The sequence below is a fragment of the Macrotis lagotis genome, chromosome 2, assembly GCF_037893015.1.
Source record: "Macrotis lagotis isolate mMagLag1 chromosome 2, bilby.v1.9.chrom.fasta, whole genome shotgun sequence".
Taxonomy (NCBI): domain Eukaryota; kingdom Metazoa; phylum Chordata; class Mammalia; order Peramelemorphia; family Peramelidae; genus Macrotis; species Macrotis lagotis.
In genome coordinates this window covers 235,765,237-235,786,453 of record NC_133659.1, presented here as the reverse complement: position 1 = coordinate 235,786,453, position 21,217 = coordinate 235,765,237, and the positions used below count along the sequence as shown (strand labels likewise).

The window sequence follows — 21,217 nt, the reverse complement described above, 5'->3', positions numbered from 1 at the left end:
CAAAATATTGTGGGGCAGAGAGGGAAGGAGGAAAGAAATTAAAAACAACATAAAAGGCTTACAGGTCTACCCTAGGACAGTCAGTAAGCATATGGGCTTATTTAATTGAATACACAGCACCAAATGATCTCCCTTCTATCATATGGCTCCTTAGACCTTCAGTGGCATAATGCTTATGCACTAATTATAGTGCCCCCAAGAAACTATGCAAATACCCCACCCACCACCCCCAAGCCTGGAAAACCAACACTCTTAAGTGAAGCTTCTCATATAAGTGGAACAAAGTCTCAGATCTTTAACCTGGCTGAGTATACACGTAATTTGTGCCAATCTGCCTCACAAGACACAACTCTTTTGCCTAAAACACAGAAAATAGACCTGGCAGATAGAAGAAAGTAAAGCCTACGTTAAGCAGACTACAAATAAATCTGTGCTCAAGTTCTGGCCAATTAAAACATCTGCTTAAGTGAATAATAATGAAGCCCGCCCCCTAGCTAGTTAATGTTATGCTACCAAATCTATTCCATAGTGAAGGACTGAGGGCAATTGTATCAAGCCCTTGCCCTTACACTTCTGTATCCTAGGAAAGGTAGCTGGGGCTTGTTAGAGTAGCAATCCCTAGATAGAATTAGAGCAGCATTTGTTGTGCCCTATAATAGTAACAAAATATTCATAGATTTCATTAAGTCAGGGATTAACCTTTTTGTATGTCATGGACATAATTTTGATGAACCCGATGGACTTCTCAAAATAGCTTTAAAAATGGAAACAAATTCTAAATTTAATTTCGAAGTTGATAAAAAAAGATTTATTTTTTTTTCAGTGAAGTTCACAGGCCTCTAGAAATCAATCCATGTAATCCATGAGTCTCTTGGTGTTCTCCTACTTTAAGGTTTACCAAGCACTTTTTTCTTACCATCTTTCTATGACCTAGTTATTATCACAATCTTAGGATCAAATGGATCTATGATAGCCTCCCTCTGGGGTCACCCCTTTTCCCTAATTCAGACTAGCACTGGCAGAATCTCCAAACAGATACTATGGAATCTCCTCATCAAGAGTCCCTACCAGGGGCAGCTAGGTGGCGCAGTGGATAGAGCACCAGCCCTGGAGTCACCAGTACCTGAGTTCAAATCTGGCCTCAGACACTTAATAGTTACCTAGCCGTGTGGCCTTGGCCAAGCCACTTAACCCCATTGCCTTGCAAAAACTTTAAAAAAAAAGAGTCCCTACCAGTGTTCTTCCCCATGACAATCAGCCAGGAGAGTGTTCTTTAACAAAGTTATTTGCTCAAATAGTTTAGCCAGAACAGCAGTTTTATTTACCTTAGACTTGGACCGTCAGAAGCTTTTCTTCTTTGACTCCCTTTGAACATCAGACCTTTCTTCCTCTCTTTCCAGTTCATAACCCTTCCTTCAGCAAGGTACTCCACTTTGCCTAACAGGGTAATCAGTCCCAACTGGCTTAATTGTTCATCAGAGTCTCCTTTGGGGATCTTATTTAGATGATCATATGAATTCAGCCTTTGCTAGCCTGGCAAACCTCTATATATATTAGACAATTGAGCCATTCAAGCCTAAGACTCTTGGTAAAGTGAGTAATCTATTTTTTATATGAAAGTCTTTCCTCCTTTATATTTCAAAGTCTCTTTAGTTCCTCTCAGCTTTGCTGAAATCTTACCCTATTATATCACTGTATAAATTAATTGACTTTCCCAGGCAATAAAGCTAGGATTTGAATTTGGGTCTTCTGACTGGAATTATTTCCACTAAACTACTACTACTACAGTAGTGAGAAAATACAAAGGGTAGTTCATTCCAGCTGTTCTAGCCCCAATTGTGCCAAATATTTCCAAGCCCACATCCTCTATGATGCCTTATTTTTTATCACGTGATACCTATGACTTTCCATATCACACCTCTTTATTCACTCAGACTCTAGAACCCTCAGCTACTAGATATTCATAGGAATAACTTTACCATGAATACTGTGCCAGTGGCTGACTATCCCTGATTCCAAGTTGCTAAATCCAACTCAAATCCTTCTTTTGTATGATTGTTCCTTAAAAGAGAAACAGGTGCTTTTAAATTTGTCCTTATGGAAGGATTAAAAAAATATGGCTTATTGAGAGCTGTAGTGCTTCTTTCTTACTTATGTAGCTAGTTTACAAGTGAAGATAATGGAGTTCAAAGACTCATCATACAATTGATTTAACAGACTGAACTTGAACCCAGGTGTCCTAACTTTAAGACCATTATCAAGCCCAAGCCTCCTTTGTGAAAGGAGAAGAATTTTATTCTAGGGATTCCTTCATCCCCTGATGACTCAAGGAAAGTCATGGACTCTAAATGCCACTCCTATGTCCTCGTGGTGGAATTCACAGTAGGTCCTAAGAAAAGAGATGACTGACCTTGACCCAAAAGGCTGCAGTTTGAGTGATTATAATGAAAGTTATGTTGATTTAGTGAGCATTGTTACCAGCCCTGCTTATCCATGAGTGCTGGGGCAAGGCTTTGAAAGAGATGTCAACTCTGCAGTTTTTTGCATTAACTATTCTTTGTCACATATCCCTCCCTACAAAAATTGTTATATTCTTACTACCCTGGGAAGGATTTTTAAACTAGGTCTTAAACTCTTCTTCTTAGATAAAGCTACTTGAATTGTCTTAAAGTTACTATAAAAGATAGCCCCACCTTGAAGCCATTGATGATCTTCAGTGATCAGTTTGTCAACATTTTGATATCTTGACATCCTATAACAAACTAAGCGTTGGCTTGTTAATCAGAGTAAAAGTCCAAATGTTGAATTTCCTCTACACAATTCCTTCTGGCACAAAAAGAGCCAAGGATATAACTGGGGCCAAAGATCATAGACACCTATTCTAATCTTGTTCATTATCAAATAACAATGAGCCATTTTTGTAAAGGTCCTCAGCATCAAGTTCTTGTTTTGTTGTTTTTCAGTTGTGACCACAATAGATGTAGAAAAAAGCATTTTTTTCAAAATCCCATATTTAACTCTTGTTAAAAACACTGGAAAGCATAGGAATAAATGGAATTTTTCTTAAAATGATAAGAGTTAAAAAATAATAACAAAGTTCATTTGGAAAAACAAAAAATCAAGAATATCAAGGAAATTAATGATAAAAAAAATGTGAAGAAAGAAGGCCTCACAATATCAGATCTTAAATTGTATTATAAAGTGGTAATCATCAAAACAATCTGGTCCTGGGGCAGCTAGGTGGCACAACGGATAGAGCACCAGTCCTGGAGTCAGGAGTACCTGAGTTCAAATCTGATCTCGGCACACTTAATAATTACCTATCTGTGTGGCCTTGGGCAAGCCACTTAACCCCATTGCCTTGCAAAAACCTAAAAAAAACATAAACAAAAAATCTGGTCCTGGCTAAGAAACAGAGTGGGGGATTAGTAGAATAGATTAAGTTTTCAATGCAGAGAAGTAAGGTCTGGAAGTCAGAAAGATCTCAGTTCAAATTTGACCTCAGACATTTACTAGTTGTATGAACCTGGACAAGTCACTTAACCCCTATTTACCTCACTCACTTGTAAAATGGGGAGATGTTGGAGAAGGAAATAGCAAGCCACTCCTGTATCTATGCCAAGAAAACTCCAAATGGAGTCATGAATAGTCAGGTATGACTGGAACAAATAATTAATGTATGCTAAATTTGATATTTCAAATTAAGAGACATCCAATTTGAAATCTACAATAAGAAATCAGTGAAGATGAACCAGAGTTAGAAGAAAAATTATTCATTGATCTTTGGAGATAACATGTTTTAACTACTGAACTTTTGCATGATTGTTTCATTATATCTACTCACCAGCTTTACACAAATCACAAAAGGAGGGTCAGCATCCTTGAAATGCCGTATTGGAATCCTTGGTTTCGGTCTTTCCTATAATACATTAAGAAAGATTCAGATATTTATCAGGTCAGTCATTTGTACATATTAGTTGATAACTAAAAGGTAAAAACTTTTCTAATGACTTCTATCTTTGGGCAAAGTAGTAAAAAAAAGTTCATTGGATTGAAGATTTAGAAAACCAAGAATCTAGTTCTAAACACTTACAAGCTGTCTGTGGCCAAGCAATTTTTTTGAGCCTCAGATTCCTTCTCATCTGCAAATGGAAATACTGGAGGACTCTCAAGGTCCCTCTGAGAAGCTTTAGAATCTATTTTGTGACACAGGATATGCTAGCAAAGGAATGTCCTACATGAGGTGCCCACACTAAGTTTTATGAGCAAAGCAGAATTGCAGTAGCTCAAAAGAAATGTGAGATGTACAAATTTAGAGACATCTTCAGTCCAAATGGACTGAATGTTCATCTGAACTAAATATATATTTGACCTGACATGGTGGTTGTTGGAGTTGTTGTTTATCCTTCATTCTCAAAGAAGACTAAGACATCTGGTAAGTGATGTCATGACAAGTACATGAATTGGATTTGAGTGAGAGAGGCTGTGCAAAATCACCAGCCTCACTTTCTCCTCTGGAGACAACTGGGTCCAATGACCAGATATGGATCAAGATGACTGGAGTTGGCCCTGGACAATCAGGATTAAGTGACTTACCCAAGATCACACAGTTAATAAGTGTCAAGCGTCTGAGTTCACATTTGAACTCAGATCCTCCTAATTCCAAGACTCACTACCTCATTGCCCATAGGCAGAGCCTCCTGAGCTCATATTAGTCTGATCAGCCACTGTTGGACCCATTGTACCTTGACCTCAACTTAGTATCATTTTGGTACTCTTCAAGAAGAAAGGATGGTGCAGTGGATAGATCACCAGCCCTGGAGTTAGGAGTACCTGAGCTCAAATCTGGCCTCAGACATTTAATTACCTAGATGTGTGGCCTTGAGCAAGTCACTTAACCCCATTGCCTTGCAAAAAAAAAAGCCTAAAAAAAAAAGGACAACAACCAACAACCAACTTTGTATTATTTAAACCTTAAAGTGTTTTTCAAAGGCAAACTGCTATTGTGATCTTACAGTTTCTGATCAAAGTGGACTAAGAGCATATGGGGAAGATGCATAGACTGTAGGAAGATAGTGTCATGTTAAGTTCCTGAAGATACCAATCCCCTAAAAATAATCCAGTGGGGTTTAGGACACACAGAATGACATTTCCTGGCTTTCTGGAGTCTCTCTTCTCCAAATCCCAGCACCTGTCTCACTCTGAAACATTCCTCTGCTCCTGTAGTTCCTTTTTTGATTGATGATTTCCTGCTATAACTTCCATTTTAAGGAAGTTTGTGGTCTACCTACATTCTCACTCTTTCACTCCTCTCCTAAGAATACCTTTACCTACTACTTTCTATCTTTCTTATTTCCTTCTATTCCAGGAAAGCCCTTTGAGGGCAGGGGACTATTTTTTTTTCTTTTATTTGTAGTCCAAGCACTTTGCACCTGTCAGTAACAGCAACTATCATATAAGCACTTAATAAATACTTATTGATTTGATTCTAGATTCCCTCATTCAACTTAGGAATCCACAGTAGGCACCCCCAAAATCTTAGAGATACTGAAACAGATAAGCAGGAGAGAGAGCTCAAAGTGAAAACAAATTCTGGAGGAAGGAGTGCAAGTGATCTCACTGTAGAGGCTATAGCATTCCCTGCTTGGGATCAGGATGAAGTCATGGAGGAAGAGGTGGGAGGAATAGGTATTCTATGAATCTCACTTTTTTATGTACCAGAAAAAGCAGGATTGAACAAAATTATATACATGTGTTCTATACCTCCCTCCTCCCTCTACAGTTTCTACATAAAACTCAAAGGGAAAATTGGAGGGGAACAGATAAGAGAGCAGTAAAAAAAAGTCTATGATGAAGTATGTTGTTTCAAGTCTAAGAGAATAGTCATAAATAAAACAAACTACCATGCTGGTGAGAGGAATTTGAAGAATGTAGGAAAGAAAATAAAGAAAAGGAAGAGGGAGCAAAACTGTGGCATCAGGAAGAGGATAAAGGGAAGAGTATAGAGCTTCAATCAAGAGTAAATAAAAGAGTAAATGGGCTGTTTCACTTATAAGATCATAAATGTCACAGAAAACTCCCACTCTTTCACCATCTACTTATTTATAAAGAAGGAGGAGGATGAAAGAGGAAAAATTATAAGAGGATAGGATTGAGGGCAATACATAATTAATCATAAAGGTAAGAGATAGCTAGATGGCACAGCTAGATTACCAACCCTAGAGTCAGGAGGACCTGAGGCCTCAATTTTTTAAAAAATTATCTAGCTGTGTGACCTTTGGCAAGCCACTTAACCCCACTGCCTTACAAAAGCTAAAAAAAAAATGATAACCATAAATGTGCTTGTAAATGGAATGAACTCACCTACAAAATAAGATACCAAAATGTTTTAGAAAGCTTAATCTAACACTATGTTGTTTATAAGAAACACAACTACAACACAAGGATTCACATATACTTGAAATAAGACACCATAAAAAAGTGGGACTAGCAATCTTGATTTCAAATAAATATGAACTTGGTAAAAAGATATGCAGAGAAATTACATTTTGCTTGAAAATACCATAACCTACCTAATGCCATACCAATACCTAATGTATACTCATATAATAACAAAATATGTTTTTACCTAAAGGAAAAGTTACCCATACTGTAGCGAAAATAGTAATATAATAATGAGGGTGAAATGTTTTAATACCTAGAAAAACTTAATCATATGTTCAACAAGGGGTGGCTAGGTGATGCAGTGGATACAGCACTGGCCTTGGACTTAGGAGTACCTGGGTTCAAATTCGATCTCAGACACTTAATAATTACCTAGCTGTGTGGCCTTGGGCAAGCCACTTAATCCCATTGCCTTGCCAAAAAATAAAAAAGTTCAACAAGAATGATAACTACTGGAGAAGAAGGAAATATAAGCATATATATATATGAATGAACTTTTGGTTGTACAATCAATAGTCCAACTATTCTGAAGAACAACTTAGAATTGTGTCCAAATGGCTGTAAAACTGTGCATACCCTTTGATCTAGATATACTACTACTACATCTGTATCCCAAAGAGATCAAAGAAAAAGGTAAAGGACCCACATGTACAAGATATTTATAGCAGATTTTTTTGTAGAGGCTAAGAATTGGAAATTGAGGTGATATTCATCAATTGGGAAATGGATGAACAAGTCGTGACATGATTGTGATGAAGTACGGCATATGATTGTGTTGTAGGAAATGACGAGGGGGTAGTTTCAGAAAAACATGACAAGACCCCTCACCAGCCTCACTTTCTCCTCCAGAGCCATCTGAGTTCAGTGGCCAGACATGAATCAGGATGACTGGAGATGGCCCTGAATGCGAGGCAATCAGGGTTAAGTCTCTTGCCCAAGGTCAAACAGCTAGAAAGATCAAGTGCCTGAGGCTGGATTCAAACTCCAGTCCTCCAGACTTCAAGGCCAGAGCCACCTGGTTGCCCTCAATGACATCAAATGCATGGCCGAATCAGTGAAAAGAATCTGGGATTAAAAGGTTCTGTTTTATTTTCTCCAAATCAAAATAGTTTTAGGGGCAGCTAGGTGGCGTAGTGGATAAAGCACCAGCCCTGGAGTCAGGAGTACCTGGGTTCAAATCCGACCTCAGATACTTATTGCCTAGCTGTGTGGCCTTGGGCAAGCCACTTAACCCCATTTGCCTTGTAAAAACCTAAAAAAAACCCCCCAAAAAACCATGCAAATCGAAATATCTTTGTTGCTTGTTGGTAATCAATGTAATGGGAATTTAAAACACGATTTTTTCCTGGAGCTTAAGCTGAATACATTTTATATTACCAATGAAAGCCAGAATGGTGGAATGATGAACATATATTACAAACCTTAGAGTCTTCATAAGAGTAGAAACCTTTCTTGATCTTGTTTTCATCAACATCACAGAATGCAACAACCTAAAAGGGAGATAATATGGTGAAATTCAAGTTCAGAGCAACTCAACCAGTAATAGATTACTATTTTTCTTACATGGTGCTGATCATTCCATAGACTTTGAGATAACTGCAACTGCCAACAATCTTAAGGTTTCATCATTTACATTTCCTGAATATTCCATTAGCAGTGAGCAACAATAATATAATTCCCCTATATTTAATTCTTTTGGTCATATTGAACTAATTCTGAATAAACTAAGATAGTGAAAGACTTTTTGCAGAAGATGAGACTTAAGTTGAGACCCGAAGGAAGCCAGGAGTTAGAGCTGAGGAAATAATTCCAGGCAAAGAGGATAGCCAATGAAAATGCTCAGTTAGGAGAAAGAATGTTGTGTTTGACATAGAATTTTATGAGTTGAGGAACCTTCAAACCTCTAGTTATGAATGCTGAGTTTTCAAGATTCAATAATCTATATTATAGAGAAAAGAACCTATATGAATTCAGGTAAAATTCACTGTGGACTAAAAACTACAATCTCTTATCTTTTCCTCCTATAGTTTTGGGTTACTTTAACCAAAGCTGGAGTACCTCAATAGCTCAATGTGAGTAAAGGAAGTGGATTGGAATGAGTAGAGGGTGGTAGTCAAAGAGAAGTTATCATACAAAGTCTACCAAGTGCGAAGAGATAGCTATGGTCTGTGAGAAAGTGACTTCTACTATTTTCAGAAAGAAAGAAGGGAAGTCGTCCTCAGCAAAACTTTGTTGCACAAAACTTTTACATTATATTTTTAGGGAGCTGGAAGATTGGAACTCAACTTCTGATTTCAGAAGTCACAGGGAATGACTTTAACAAATGCAATTTCTTACTCACTTTGCAATTTCAACTTATTGGATACTAAAAGATTAGACAACTTAGCCAGAATCACAGTCGATGCATAACAAAGGATGATTTGAACCTAACTCTTCCAGACTCAAAGGTTGACTTTAATTTAAGTCATTTAAGGAATGAAATATCCACTATATGTAGAAATGTAATTTTTCCCTTCATTGGAATTCATTACTTTGTTGAGTTATATAAAGTAATATTTTGGTAGTTTGATTTGTATGGCACTAAAAATAAATTAATTGAGGTGGTCTTGACATTTCTATTAGATTGGCTCAAACTTACATAAGCAATTAATATTTCACTAATAATTTAAGTCTGTTGCTATTTCTATAAAGTGTTTTGTGGCTGCAGTTTTATCATTTTATTAAAATCATGGGACATAGACTACTAAATACTTCATGTGAAATTTTTCTATCTCTTCCTCTATTTGTTGGGAGCCAGGGTTTCTAAGCTGCTTGACACAGTCGCGGCAAGAAGACTCAAGGTGGCCATACTACCCAGTGGAACATTTCCTTCTTCAATATATATATAGGGATTCCATGTATACCAATATTTGTAGGACTAATATTGATTGCAAAACTTACTCATCCTAATAGTAGAATAACTATAAAAGAAGATTCCAGGGAAATTCCTTGAATAAAACATATTATGAACTCTGTTCAAATTTAACAGGATTGCCTCTCCCCAAGGTATATAAAAGGTTCCAACATTATGAAATCTCTGGAAAACCCAACACTGGGAATTCCAAAGAGACGTCAGAATATATACAGGGAAAACAGATACAGAATAGGATAGGTAGAATTCCTGGGAAATCAACAGCTTTCCCCCCCCCTTATCATACACAGGAATATATGATAAAGATAGTGAAAGAATAGTTAGCATAGGTGACTGATATGTGAACTTTAACAGCCTTAGTTTATTGGGAAAGAATAAAAAAGCCACAGAAACCGTGGTTTCTATCAACAAGGGCTGAAAGGAAAATTGGTTATTGAAGGAGTCAACGGATAGGTGGACAAACATAACCACCCTCACTATAGGTTGTCAAGGGAGCATATCGAAAAATGTTACATACACAGAAACATAAAAAACATTTCATTAAATGAATTGCTTAATTAAAAACTTTACTATGCAGCAACAAACTAGGCAACAGACAGGTTGAGGTCATCATGGTCTGAGCAGGGACAAAAGATTAATTAACTACATGACTGATAATGAAATTTGTAACCACATGAACTACATGATTAGATTTGTAACCACATGAACTATATGATTGATAATGAAAATTAAAAACTTTCAAAACCAAAGAAATGATCTTAGCTTGCTTGCTTCATGCTTATATGATTCTGAGACTATAAAAATAAATCTGAGCAGCAGACAGTCAGTCAACCTGCTTCTGCCTTCAAACCCTTGCATTGGCTCAATTCCTTTTGCCAACTCTATCCCTCCTGTCAGGTTCCAAGGACCTCGAAGAGGCTGGACCCCTGCACTTATTGATATCATACTGGGGGCAGCTAGGTATTGCAGTGAAAAGAGCAGCAGCCATGGAGTCAGGAAGACCTGAGTTCAAATACAGTCTCAGACACTTAATAATTACCTAGTTGTGTGACCTTGGGCAAGTCACTTAACCCACTGTCTTGCAAAAATAAAAAAACAGAAAACAAAGAGAAAAAAAGATATACTACAATGCTGATAATTTGTTTAGATTTATTGTATATCCTAAAATTTTCTTTCAAATGAATTTTAGTTGACTTTTTAGATTTTCTAAGTATAATATTCTTTCATTTGCAAAACAAAATAATTCTTCTTTACCTATGTTTATTTCTTCAATTTACTTTCATTTTATTGTCACAGAAAGAATTTTTATTAGAATGTCATATAGAAGTAATGACAATGAATATCTTTTCTTCATCTCTGATCTTACTGGAAAGGACTTTACTTTATTCCCATTATATATAATGCTAATTCTTGGTTTTAGACATTAGCAACAAGCTGTGCAAGGTGGCACAGCAATGCATAGAGTGCTGGCCCTAGAATAAGGAGGTCCTGAATTCAAATCCAACCTCAAATACTTACTAGTTGTGTGACCTTGAGTAACTCACTTAACTCTTTTTGACTCAGTTTCCTCATCTGTAAAATGATCTGGAGAAGGAAATGGGCAACCACTCCAGTATCTTTGCCAAAAAAACAAAACCCACAACAAAAAACACAATAGAACAGTTATGAAGAGTCAGATACAACTGAAACAACTAGAAAACTTATGTTAATAATAGAATGTATTCTTGGTATAAACGTAACAGAGTATATAATTTGTGTGATATGTAGCTGAATACCTATGTTTTTAATAGGAATGGGTGTTGTATTTTGTTAAAAGTATATTCTGTTGATATAATCAAAGAATTTTTTGTTTTCATTATAAATAAAAATAAGTTTGAGTCAATCTAATAGAAATGTTTCATATAAAGTAAGTTTTCCTAATATTGAATTAGCCCTGCCTTCATATAGATAACACTTAGTGCATGATTGTTGTGATGTTTTGTTGTAATGTCCTTGCTAATATTTTATTTAAAACTTTTGCATCAATATTCATTAGAGAAGTTGACCTATAACTTTCTTTACCTGTTTTTTGCTCCCCCTGGTTTAGATATCAAAACCATATTGCAGAAAAAGGGTAAAAACATTACTTGTACAAAAATATTTATAGCAGCCCTGTTTGTGGTGGCAAAGAATTGGAAATCCAGTAAATGTCCTTCAATTGGGGAATGGTTTAGCAAACTGTGGTATATGTATGTCATGGAACACTATTGTTCTATTAGAAACCAGGAGGGACGGGATTTCAGGGAAACCTGGAGGGATTTGCATGAACTGATGCTGAGTGAGATGAGCAGAACCAGAAAAACACTGTACACCCTAACAGCAACATGGGAGTGATGTTCAACCATGAAGGACTTGCTCATTCCATCAGTGCAACAATGGGGAACAATATTGGGCTGTCTGCAAAGGAGAGTGTCATCTGTATCCAGATAAGGAGCTGTGGAATTTGAACAAAGGGCAAGGACTATTCACTTTAATTTAAAAAAAAAAACCAGGTATCTTATTATCTGATCTTGTTACCTCTGAGAATTCTGTTCTCTTTAAGGATATGATTTCTCTCTCATCACACCCAATTTGGATCGAGGTACAACATGGAAACAAAGTAAAGACTGACAGAGTGCTATCTGTGGGGTGGGGGTGGGGGGAGGGAAGCGGCATTGGGGGAAAACTGTAAAACTCAAATAATATCTTTAATAAAAATTAAAATTAAAAAAAAAACCATATTGCATCATAAAAGGAATTTGGTAGGTCCCCTTTACCTATTTTTTTTCAAATAGTATAAATAGGGTATTCAGAGAGAACTGGCATCTTGGTGTGAGGGCTTACAGAGATCTTTTTAGGATTGTTTATCCACCTTTCAGATCTAATTTTTTTTGACTTGTCTGAGATCATGATTGTTACCTCTTCTTCTTTTACCTTGGCTTAAGCTTAATAGATTCTGCTCCAATCTCTTATTTTAACTCTTGATATATCTTTCCCTTTGAAGTGTATTTCTGGTAAAAAAAAAAAAAAATTGCTAGATTCTGGCTTCTAATTCATTCTGCTATTATCTTCTTCCATTTTATGAAAATTCATTCTATTCACATTCATAATTATATTTACAGTATATTTCACTCCATTTAATTTTCTTGTATTCATCTTTCTCCTTTTGATCCCTTTTCAAAAATCCATTCTGTTTCTCTAAGTTTGTCCTTTCTCTTAAGCTCCCTCCCTATTCTCTTACCCCATTCCTCTCCTACTTCCTTGTTTGGTAAGATAGGTTTTGATATTCAATTAAATATGAATATGTGTGCATGTATGCATATATGCATGTGTATTTATTATATGTAGATATGTACTACATATGAGTGCCTATAGATATAGAACAATGTTTCTGAACATCCATGTATATATGTACATGCATGTGTATATTGTTCAAATACAATAATTGTTCAAATAAAATAGATTCAAGATTTGCCCATCTTATCCCACTATCATTCCCCCCTCTTCTTTGATTTTCTTTGCATGCCTTTTATGTGAGATAATTTCCTCCATTGTTTCTCCCCTTTTTCTCTTCTCCTGGTGCATCACTTTTAAATCCTCATCCCTTATTTACCCATCATTATGTTTCTTTTTCCATTAAAATAAAGGATGAATATAAGCTCCAGAGGGGAGGTAGGGTTTTTATTTATCTTTGTGTATTTCCATGCAGAATATGTGACTTGGCCCCATTGCTAGGAAGATAGGCAGTTGTTGAATTAAACTGAACCAATTATAAAAAAAAGTAGAGGGGGCGGCTAGGTGGCGCAGTGAATAGAGCACTGGCCTTGGAGTCAGGAGTACCTGGGTTCAAATCTGACCTCAGACACTTAATAATTACCTAGCCGTGTAACCTTGGGCAAGCCACTTAACCTCATAGCCTTGAAAAATCTAAAAAAAAAAAAAAAAATAGAAAACATATAATCATTAAAAGAAAAACCATTATAGCTATGCCAAAAAAAATGTTAGAGAATATAAGTACATTTTCTTCCTTTCCTACCTTTTTCTGGTTTACTGGGGATAAGCTTCTATATAGTTTTCTTCCCTGTTTGCCAGCATTCCAGATAGTAAATGATGTCCAATGCTGAAGAGCCCTTTCTTCTAGGAACTGGACTCGGTGCTGCCAGATGGTGCTTCTGTAAAATGGAAAAAAAAGAGAAAAATGACTCCTTTTAGTCATCTCAATGCTTCAACTCATGAATACAGAAATTTAACATTATGTATTTACTAGTAAAGACCATTCTAAATTATCATTTTAGTGTGGCTAATGAACCTAAATTCTCAAAATCTATGAGAGTGAATACCTGGTTTTTAAGTATAAATCTTATAAATCCAAGCATATAAGAACTCTTCAACAAGAAGCTGATTACTGGAAATGAACTCTTTGGTGGTAACAAATCATGAAAAAAAGATATACAAAATGGGCCCTATGAAATGCCCTCTTGCTACTGCAATGATGATGGCAAAGTGGTGTCTAAGATGAACACAGGATTAGGGGTAGTAAGAATCACACAGTTTTTAGATCATTTATAACTTCAACTTGGCAACGGGAACTCTAAAAGTGAAATCAAAGTACAATTATCAACAAATATACAAGGTCCTGGAGGAACTGAATCACAATAGTAATTTCTTCTCTATTAATAAAAGCTGAAGAAACAAAGAAATAACATCTTAAATAAGATATAGCTCAGAGGTACTCCATGAAGAGAGAGATAGAAAGACAGACAGACAGACAGAGAGAGAGAGAGAGAGAGAGAGAGAGAGAGAGAGAGAGAGAGAGAGTTGAAGATGGTTTTATCATATTCCCAAAGTCAACAAGAAAAATAAATTCTTGGTATAATTTGCTAATTTTGTATTACAAATCAAATGAGAAACATAAGAAAAACATTTTGCAAAACTTAAGGCATCAAACATGTTGAAGTACCGATAAATGTTTTAAACAAGTTGTTGATAATTAAAAGTGAATAATGCAGTTAAAATTACATCAATACTGATTATAATACTTTCATATGATATGCATTTATTGTCATACAATCAAACAAGTTTATATACTTAAGACAGCAAATACAACTTATTTGTCACAAAGAGAAACTAATCAACGGGAAAACTGACTAACACATAAACTCATTTACAAAATATTATAAATATATCCCTTGAAAAGTAGAGAGCTAGAATCCTTAAATCCTTTCAAAATGACTGTGCCGATTTGGATCATTCATCAAGATTTCTTTAAAATGGTGTGGCTAGGTGGTGCAGTGGATAAAGCACAGGCCCTGGAGTCAGGAGTACCTGGGTCCAAATCCAGTCTCAGACACTTAATAATTACCTAGCTGTGTGGACTTGGGCAAGCCACTTAAGCCCATTTGCCTTGCAAAAAAAAAAAAAAAAACCTAAAAAATAAAATAATAAAATAAAATAAAATAATCATTCACAGAGCAGGAGGGAGGACAGAGCCTCACACACTGAAATCCTTGTGGGGATGTCCCAAAAGCTCAGGAAGCACCCCCAAAATGGGCTTAGACTGGGAAAATGAGCAAGCAGAGAAAAAAAGAGGAACACCATTGAGAAATATTTTGCCTGTGAACCCAAGAAGGATCAAAACACTCAGTATGAAGATGAGGAAGCACAAGCTCCTGCATCTAAAGACTCCAAGTAAAACAGAAATTGGGCTCAGTCTATGACAGAGCTCAAAAAAGACTTTGAAAATCAAATGAGGGAGTTGGAAGAAAAACTGGGAAAAGAAAGGAGAGAGATGCAGGAAAAACATGAAAATGAAGTCAGCAGCTTAGTCAAGGAAATAAAAAAAAATACTGAAGAAAATAGCCAGCTAAAAACCAGCTTAGGTCAAATGGATAAAACAGTTCAAAAAGTTATTGAGGAGAAGAATGCTTTAAAAATCAGAATTGGCCAGATGGAAAAAGAGATAAGAAAGCTCTCTGAGGAAAACAAATCCTTCAGACAAAGAATAGAACTCAGGGAGATTGATGAATTTACGAGAAATCAGGACTCAATACTTCAAAACTAAAAGAATGAAAAATTAGAAGAAAATGTGAAATATCTCACTGAAAAAACAACTGATATGGAAAACAGATTTAGGAAAGATAATTTAAAAATTATTGGAATACCTGAAAGTCATGATCAGGAAAAGAGCCTTGACATAATTTTCAAAGAATTACTACAGGAAAATTGCTCTGATATCCTAGAAGCAGAGGGCAAAATAGAAATGGAGAGAATCCACCGATCCCCCCAAGAAAGAGATCCCAAAAAACCAACTGCCCAGAATATTATAGCCAAGTTCCAGAACTCCCAAGTCAAAGAGAAAATATTACAAGCAGCCAGAAGGACACAACTCAAATATCATGAAGCTGCAAACAGGATTTCACAGGACTCAGCAGCAACTACATTAAAAGCTCATAGGGCTTGGAATATAATATACTGGAAGGCAAAAGAGCTTAGAATGCAACCGAGAATCAACTACCCAGCAAAACTGAATGTCCTCTTCCAGGGAAAAAGATGGAGTTTCAATGAACCAGGGGAATTTCAAATGTTCCTGTTGGAATGGCCAGAGCTGAACAGAAGGTTTGATCTTCAAATACAGGACTCAGGTCTGAAGCATAGAGATCGGAGGAGAAGAGGAAATTTTGAGGGACTTAATGATGATGAACTGCATGTATTCCTGTATAGAAAAATGACACTGATAATACTCATATGAACCTTCTCAATTAACAGAGCAGGTAGAAGGAGATTCTATTGATGAAGCACAGGAGAAAGCTGAATTTGAAGATAATATGATGTAAAAATGGAGTCAATAGCAAAAGGGAAATGTAATGGGAGAAAGAAAAAGGAGAGGGGAAATAGCCCAAGATATTTCATATAGTAAGATTTTTCTTTATTACAATGAGCTATTGCAATGATACGGAAGGGGGGAAGACAAGGGGGAATGAGGGAATCCTCACTCTCATCAGAGGTGGCTAGGAGAGGAAAGAGCATATAAACTCAGTGGGGTATAGACATCTGGAGTAAGAAGGTGGGGAGACAGGGGGAAGGGGGGCTGTGAATGAAGGAGGAGAGGATGGACCATGGGGATAGAGTGGTCAGATATAACACATTTTTCTTTTTCACTTCTTGCAAGGGGCTGGAATTGGATGGCCTCTCTGGGACCATAGGGCCAGGTGGGTGCTGGGTAAGCGGTGGTATGTGGGTTTGGGGATCAGTCTGCTGCACAACTCAGCTACCCTACAGCAGAGTCTGTGTAAAAGGAGAGAGAAAATATAGTATATGGTAGTGGAGAAATATGAAAGGAAGGAGTTGCAATCAGCAATGGCAATGGTGGCAAAATATGGAAGTAACTTTTGTGATGGACTTATCATAAAGAATGTGATCCACCTGTGACAGAGCTGGTGGTGTTGGAAGACAGACTGAAGCACATTTTATTGTTATTATTATTTTGGGGGGGGTTCAGGGCGAATGGGGCTGGGTGGCCTGCCTGGGGCCACATAGCAGGGTGATTGTTGAGTGTCTGAGGCCGGATTTGGACCTGGGTGCTCCTGGCTCGAAGGCCAGTGCTGTACGCCACCCAGCCACCCCTACTATTTTACTATTTTATTTTATTTTGGTTTTTTTTTTCTTTTCTTTGGTTTTTGTAGGGCAGTGGGGTTGGGGTGGCATGCATGTCACACAGCTGGGTGATTGTTGGGTGTACGGGGCCGGATATGGGCTCGGGTGCTCCTGGCTCCAGGGCTCATGCTCTGTCAACTACGCCACCTGGTCATACCTACAGTTATTACTATTATTTTTTTTAATTTTAATTTTAATTTTTTTCTCTCCCCTTTACTTTATTGCTCAAGCGAGTCTATATTTTTTTGGGGAAAGGGGTATTTTGTTTACTCTTAAACAAGAATATTTTATTAATATATAAAAAATTATTTGTACAAAATGAGAATAAATATTAAATAAAAAAGATTGGAGGAAAATTACATAGGACATTACACTATCTGGGTAGCTACTGCATTTCTTTCTTTTATTAAAGATTTTATTTGAGTTTTATAATTTTTTCCCCCAATCTTACTTCCCTCCCCCACCCCCACCCCCCACAGAAAGCAATTTGTCAATCTTTACTTTGTTTCCATGTTGTACATTGATCCAAATTGAGTGCAATGAGAGAGAAATCGTATCCTTAAGGAAGAAACAAAAAGTATAAGAGATAACAAGATCAGACAATAAGATATGGTTTTTTTTCCCAAATTAAAGGGAATAGTCCTTGAACTTTGTTCAAACTCCATGGTTCTTTATCTGGATATAGATGGTATTCTCCATTGCAGACAGCCCAAAACTGTCACTGACCGTTGCACTGATGAAATGAGCGAGTCTATCAAGGTTGAACATCACCCCCATGTTGCTCTTAGGGTGTACAGTGTTTTTCTGGTTCTGCTCATCTCACTTAGCATCAGTTCATGCAAATCATTCCAGGCTTCCCTGAATTCCTGTCCCTCCTGGTTTCTAATAGAATAATAGTGTTCCGTGACAATACATATACCAGTTTGTTAAGCCATTCCCCAAATGAAGGACATTCACTCAGTTTCCAATTCTTTGCCACCACATTCATAGCAGCAAACAGGGCTGCTATGAATATTTTTGTACAATTGATGTTTTTACTCTTTTCCATCATCTCTTCAATACCACCAGCAGTGGTATTGCTGGATCAAAGCGTATGCACATTTTTGTTACCCTTTGGACATAGTTCCAAATTTCTCTCCAGAAAGGTTGGATGAGTTCACAGCTCCACCAACAGTGTAATAGTATCCCAGAATTCCCACAACCCTTCCAACAATGATCATTATCCTTTCTGGTCATATTGGTCAGTCTGAGAGGTGTGAGGTGGTACCTCAGAGATAGCTACTACATTTTTACAGCTCATAGTAATGTTAAATAGTTCCTGCTAAATCTTTGCTCTCTAAGCCTAGGCTCTTTAAAAATAAACTTAATGTAATATATAATTGCACTGACCTGGTCGTCAATTGGCAATGAAATATCTGTTTCCATTTAAGAAACAATTGGTTCCAATCCTATATAAACTCTTTGGAAAAATAGGGAAAGATGGAACTCTGTCTAACTCTTTCTATGAAACCAATATGGTACTGTTACCTAAATCAGGAGGAGTTATAACAGAGAAAGAAAAATATAGACCTATTTCCCTGATGAATATAAATGCAAAAATCCTAAATAAAATCTTAACAAAACGACTACAACAAGTCATCACTAGGATAATACATTATGATCAAGTAGGATTTATTCCAGGAATGCAGGGATGGTTCAATATTAGGAAAATGGTTAGTATACTCAATTATATCAACAACAAGCCTATCAGAAATCATATGATCATATCAATAGATGCTGAAAAAGCTTTTGACAAAATACAGCATCCATTCCTATTACAAACACTAGAGAGTATAGGAATAAATGGACTGTTCCTTAAAATAATTAGCAGTATCTATCTGAAACCATCAACAAGCATTATAGTCAATGGGGAGAGGCTAGAGGCATTCCCAATAAGATCAGGGGTCAAACAAGGGTGCCCATTATCACCACTACTATTCAATATTGTATTAGAAATGTTAGCATCAGCAATTAGAGAAGAAAAAAAATTGGAGGAATTAGAATTGGGAAGGAAGAGACAAAACTCTCACTCTTCGCAGATGACATGATGGTCTACCTAGAGAATCCCAAGAAATCATCTAAAAAACTACGGGAAACAATTAGCAATTTTAGCAAAGTTGCAGGTTATAAAATAAACCCTCATAAATCCTCAACTTTTCTATATATGTCTAACAAGAAACAGCAGGAAGAGCTAGAAAGAGAAATCCCATTCAAAGTAACCTCAGACAGTGTAAAATAATTGGGAGTCTATTTGCCAAGACAGACTCAGAATCTTTTTGAAAACAATTATAAAACACTTCTCACACAAATTAAATCAGATTTAAATAACTGGGCAAATATCAACGGCTCATGGATAGGGAGAGCTAATATAATAAAAATGACAATTCTACCAAAACTAAACTATCTGTTTAGTGCCCTACCAATCAAAATTCCAAAAAATTACTTTAATGAGTTAGAAAAAAATTGTAAGTAAATTCATATGGAGAAATAAAAAGTCAAGAACTGCCAGGAGCTTAATGAAAAAAAAAATACAAGCGAAGGTGGCTTACCACTACCCGATCTAAAATTATATTATAAAGCATAAGTCATCAAAACTGTTTGGTATTGGCTAAGAAATAGAGTGGTGGACTAGTGGAATAGACTAGGTGTAAAAGCAGGAGAGGATTATAGTAATCTGCTGTTTGATAAACCCAAAGAGTCCGGCCACTGGGATAAAAACTCTCTCTTTGATTAAAACTTCTGGGAAAATTGGAAGTTAGTATGGAAGAAACTTAGATTAGACCAACACCTCACACCCTTTACCAAGATAAGATCCAAATGGTTAGAGGACACAGACATAAAAAACAATACTATAAACAAATTAGAAGATCAAGGTCTAGTCTACCTGTCAGATCTATGGAAAGGGGAACAGTTTATGACTAAGGAAGAATTGGAGAACATCACTAAAAATCAATTAGATGATTTCAATTACATTAAATTAAAAAGCTTTTGCCCAGATAAAACCCAATATAAACAAGATCAAAAGAAAAGTAGTAAATTGGGAAACAATCTTTATAATTAATGATTCTGACAAAGGACTCATTTCTAAAATATACAGAAAACTGAGTCATATTTTTAAAACAAAAAGCCATTCCCCAATTGACAAATGGTCAAAGGATATGCAAAGGCAATTTACAGATGAGGAGATCAAAGCAATCCATAGCCATATGAAAAAATGCTCTAAATCATTGGTTATTAGAGAAATGCAAATTAAAGCTTTTCTGAGGGTACCACCTCACAGGTCTCAGATTGGCCAATATGACCAGGAAGGATAATGATCATTGTTGGAAGGGTTGTGGGAAATCTGGGACACTACTACACTGTTGGTAGAGCTGTGAACTCATCCAACCCTTGTGGAGAGCTATTTGGAACTATGCCCAAAGGGCAACAAAAATGTGCATACCCTTTGACCCAGTAATACCACTACTGGGTTTATACCCTGAAGAGATGATGAAAAAGGGTAAAAATATTACTTATACAAAAATATTTATAGCAGCCCTGTTTGTGGTGGCAAAGAATTGGAAACCAAGTAAATGTCCTTCAATTGGGGAATGGCTTAGCAAACTGTGGTATATGTATGTCATGGAACACTACTGTTCTATTAGAAACCAGGAGGGACGGGATTTCAGGGAAACCTGGAAGGATTTGCATGAACTGATGCTGAGTGAGATGAGCAGAACCAGAAAAACACTGTACACCATAACAGCAACATGGGAGTGATGTTCAACCTTGAAGGACTTGCTCATTCCATCAGTGCAACAATTGGGAACAATTATGGGCTGTCTGCAAAGGAGAGTACCATCTGTAACCAGATAAGGAGCTGTGGAGTTTGAACAAAGTACAAGGACTATTCCCTTTAATTTAGGAAAAAAGGAGAGATAGCTTATTGTCTGATCTTGTTACCTCTGAGAATTCTGTTCTAAGGATATGATTTCTCTCTCATCACACCCAATTTGGATCAAGGTACAACATGGAAACAAAGTAAAGACTGATGGAGTGCTATCTGTGGGGTGGGGGTGGGGGTAGGGAAGCAAGATTGGGGGAAAATGGTAAAACTCAAATAATATCTTTAATAAAAATAAATAAATAAAAATGTTTGCTAACGACAAAAAA

The 21,217-nt window shown here is 36.6% G+C and overlaps 1 protein-coding gene across 6 annotated transcripts in view; it reads right to left on the bottom strand.

The window, feature by feature from the left end:
- Positions 1-21,217, bottom strand: part of B3GNTL1 (UDP-GlcNAc:betaGal beta-1,3-N-acetylglucosaminyltransferase like 1) — a 211,678-nt gene that overhangs the window by 128,206 nt on the left and 62,255 nt on the right. For all 6 annotated transcript variants that reach the window (XR_012476024.1, XM_074225202.1, XM_074225198.1 and 3 more), the window contains 3 exons: positions 13,410-13,545; positions 7,866-7,934; positions 3,845-3,919 (listed from right to left, as the gene is read on the bottom strand). Coding sequence is in view for 5 of the 6 variants with exons in the window: in XM_074225202.1 (XP_074081303.1) it covers positions 3,845-3,919; positions 7,866-7,934; positions 13,410-13,545 (280 nt within the window). In the remaining variant the exon portion in view is untranslated. The remainder of the gene's footprint in view (positions 1-3,844; positions 3,920-7,865; positions 7,935-13,409; positions 13,546-21,217) is intronic.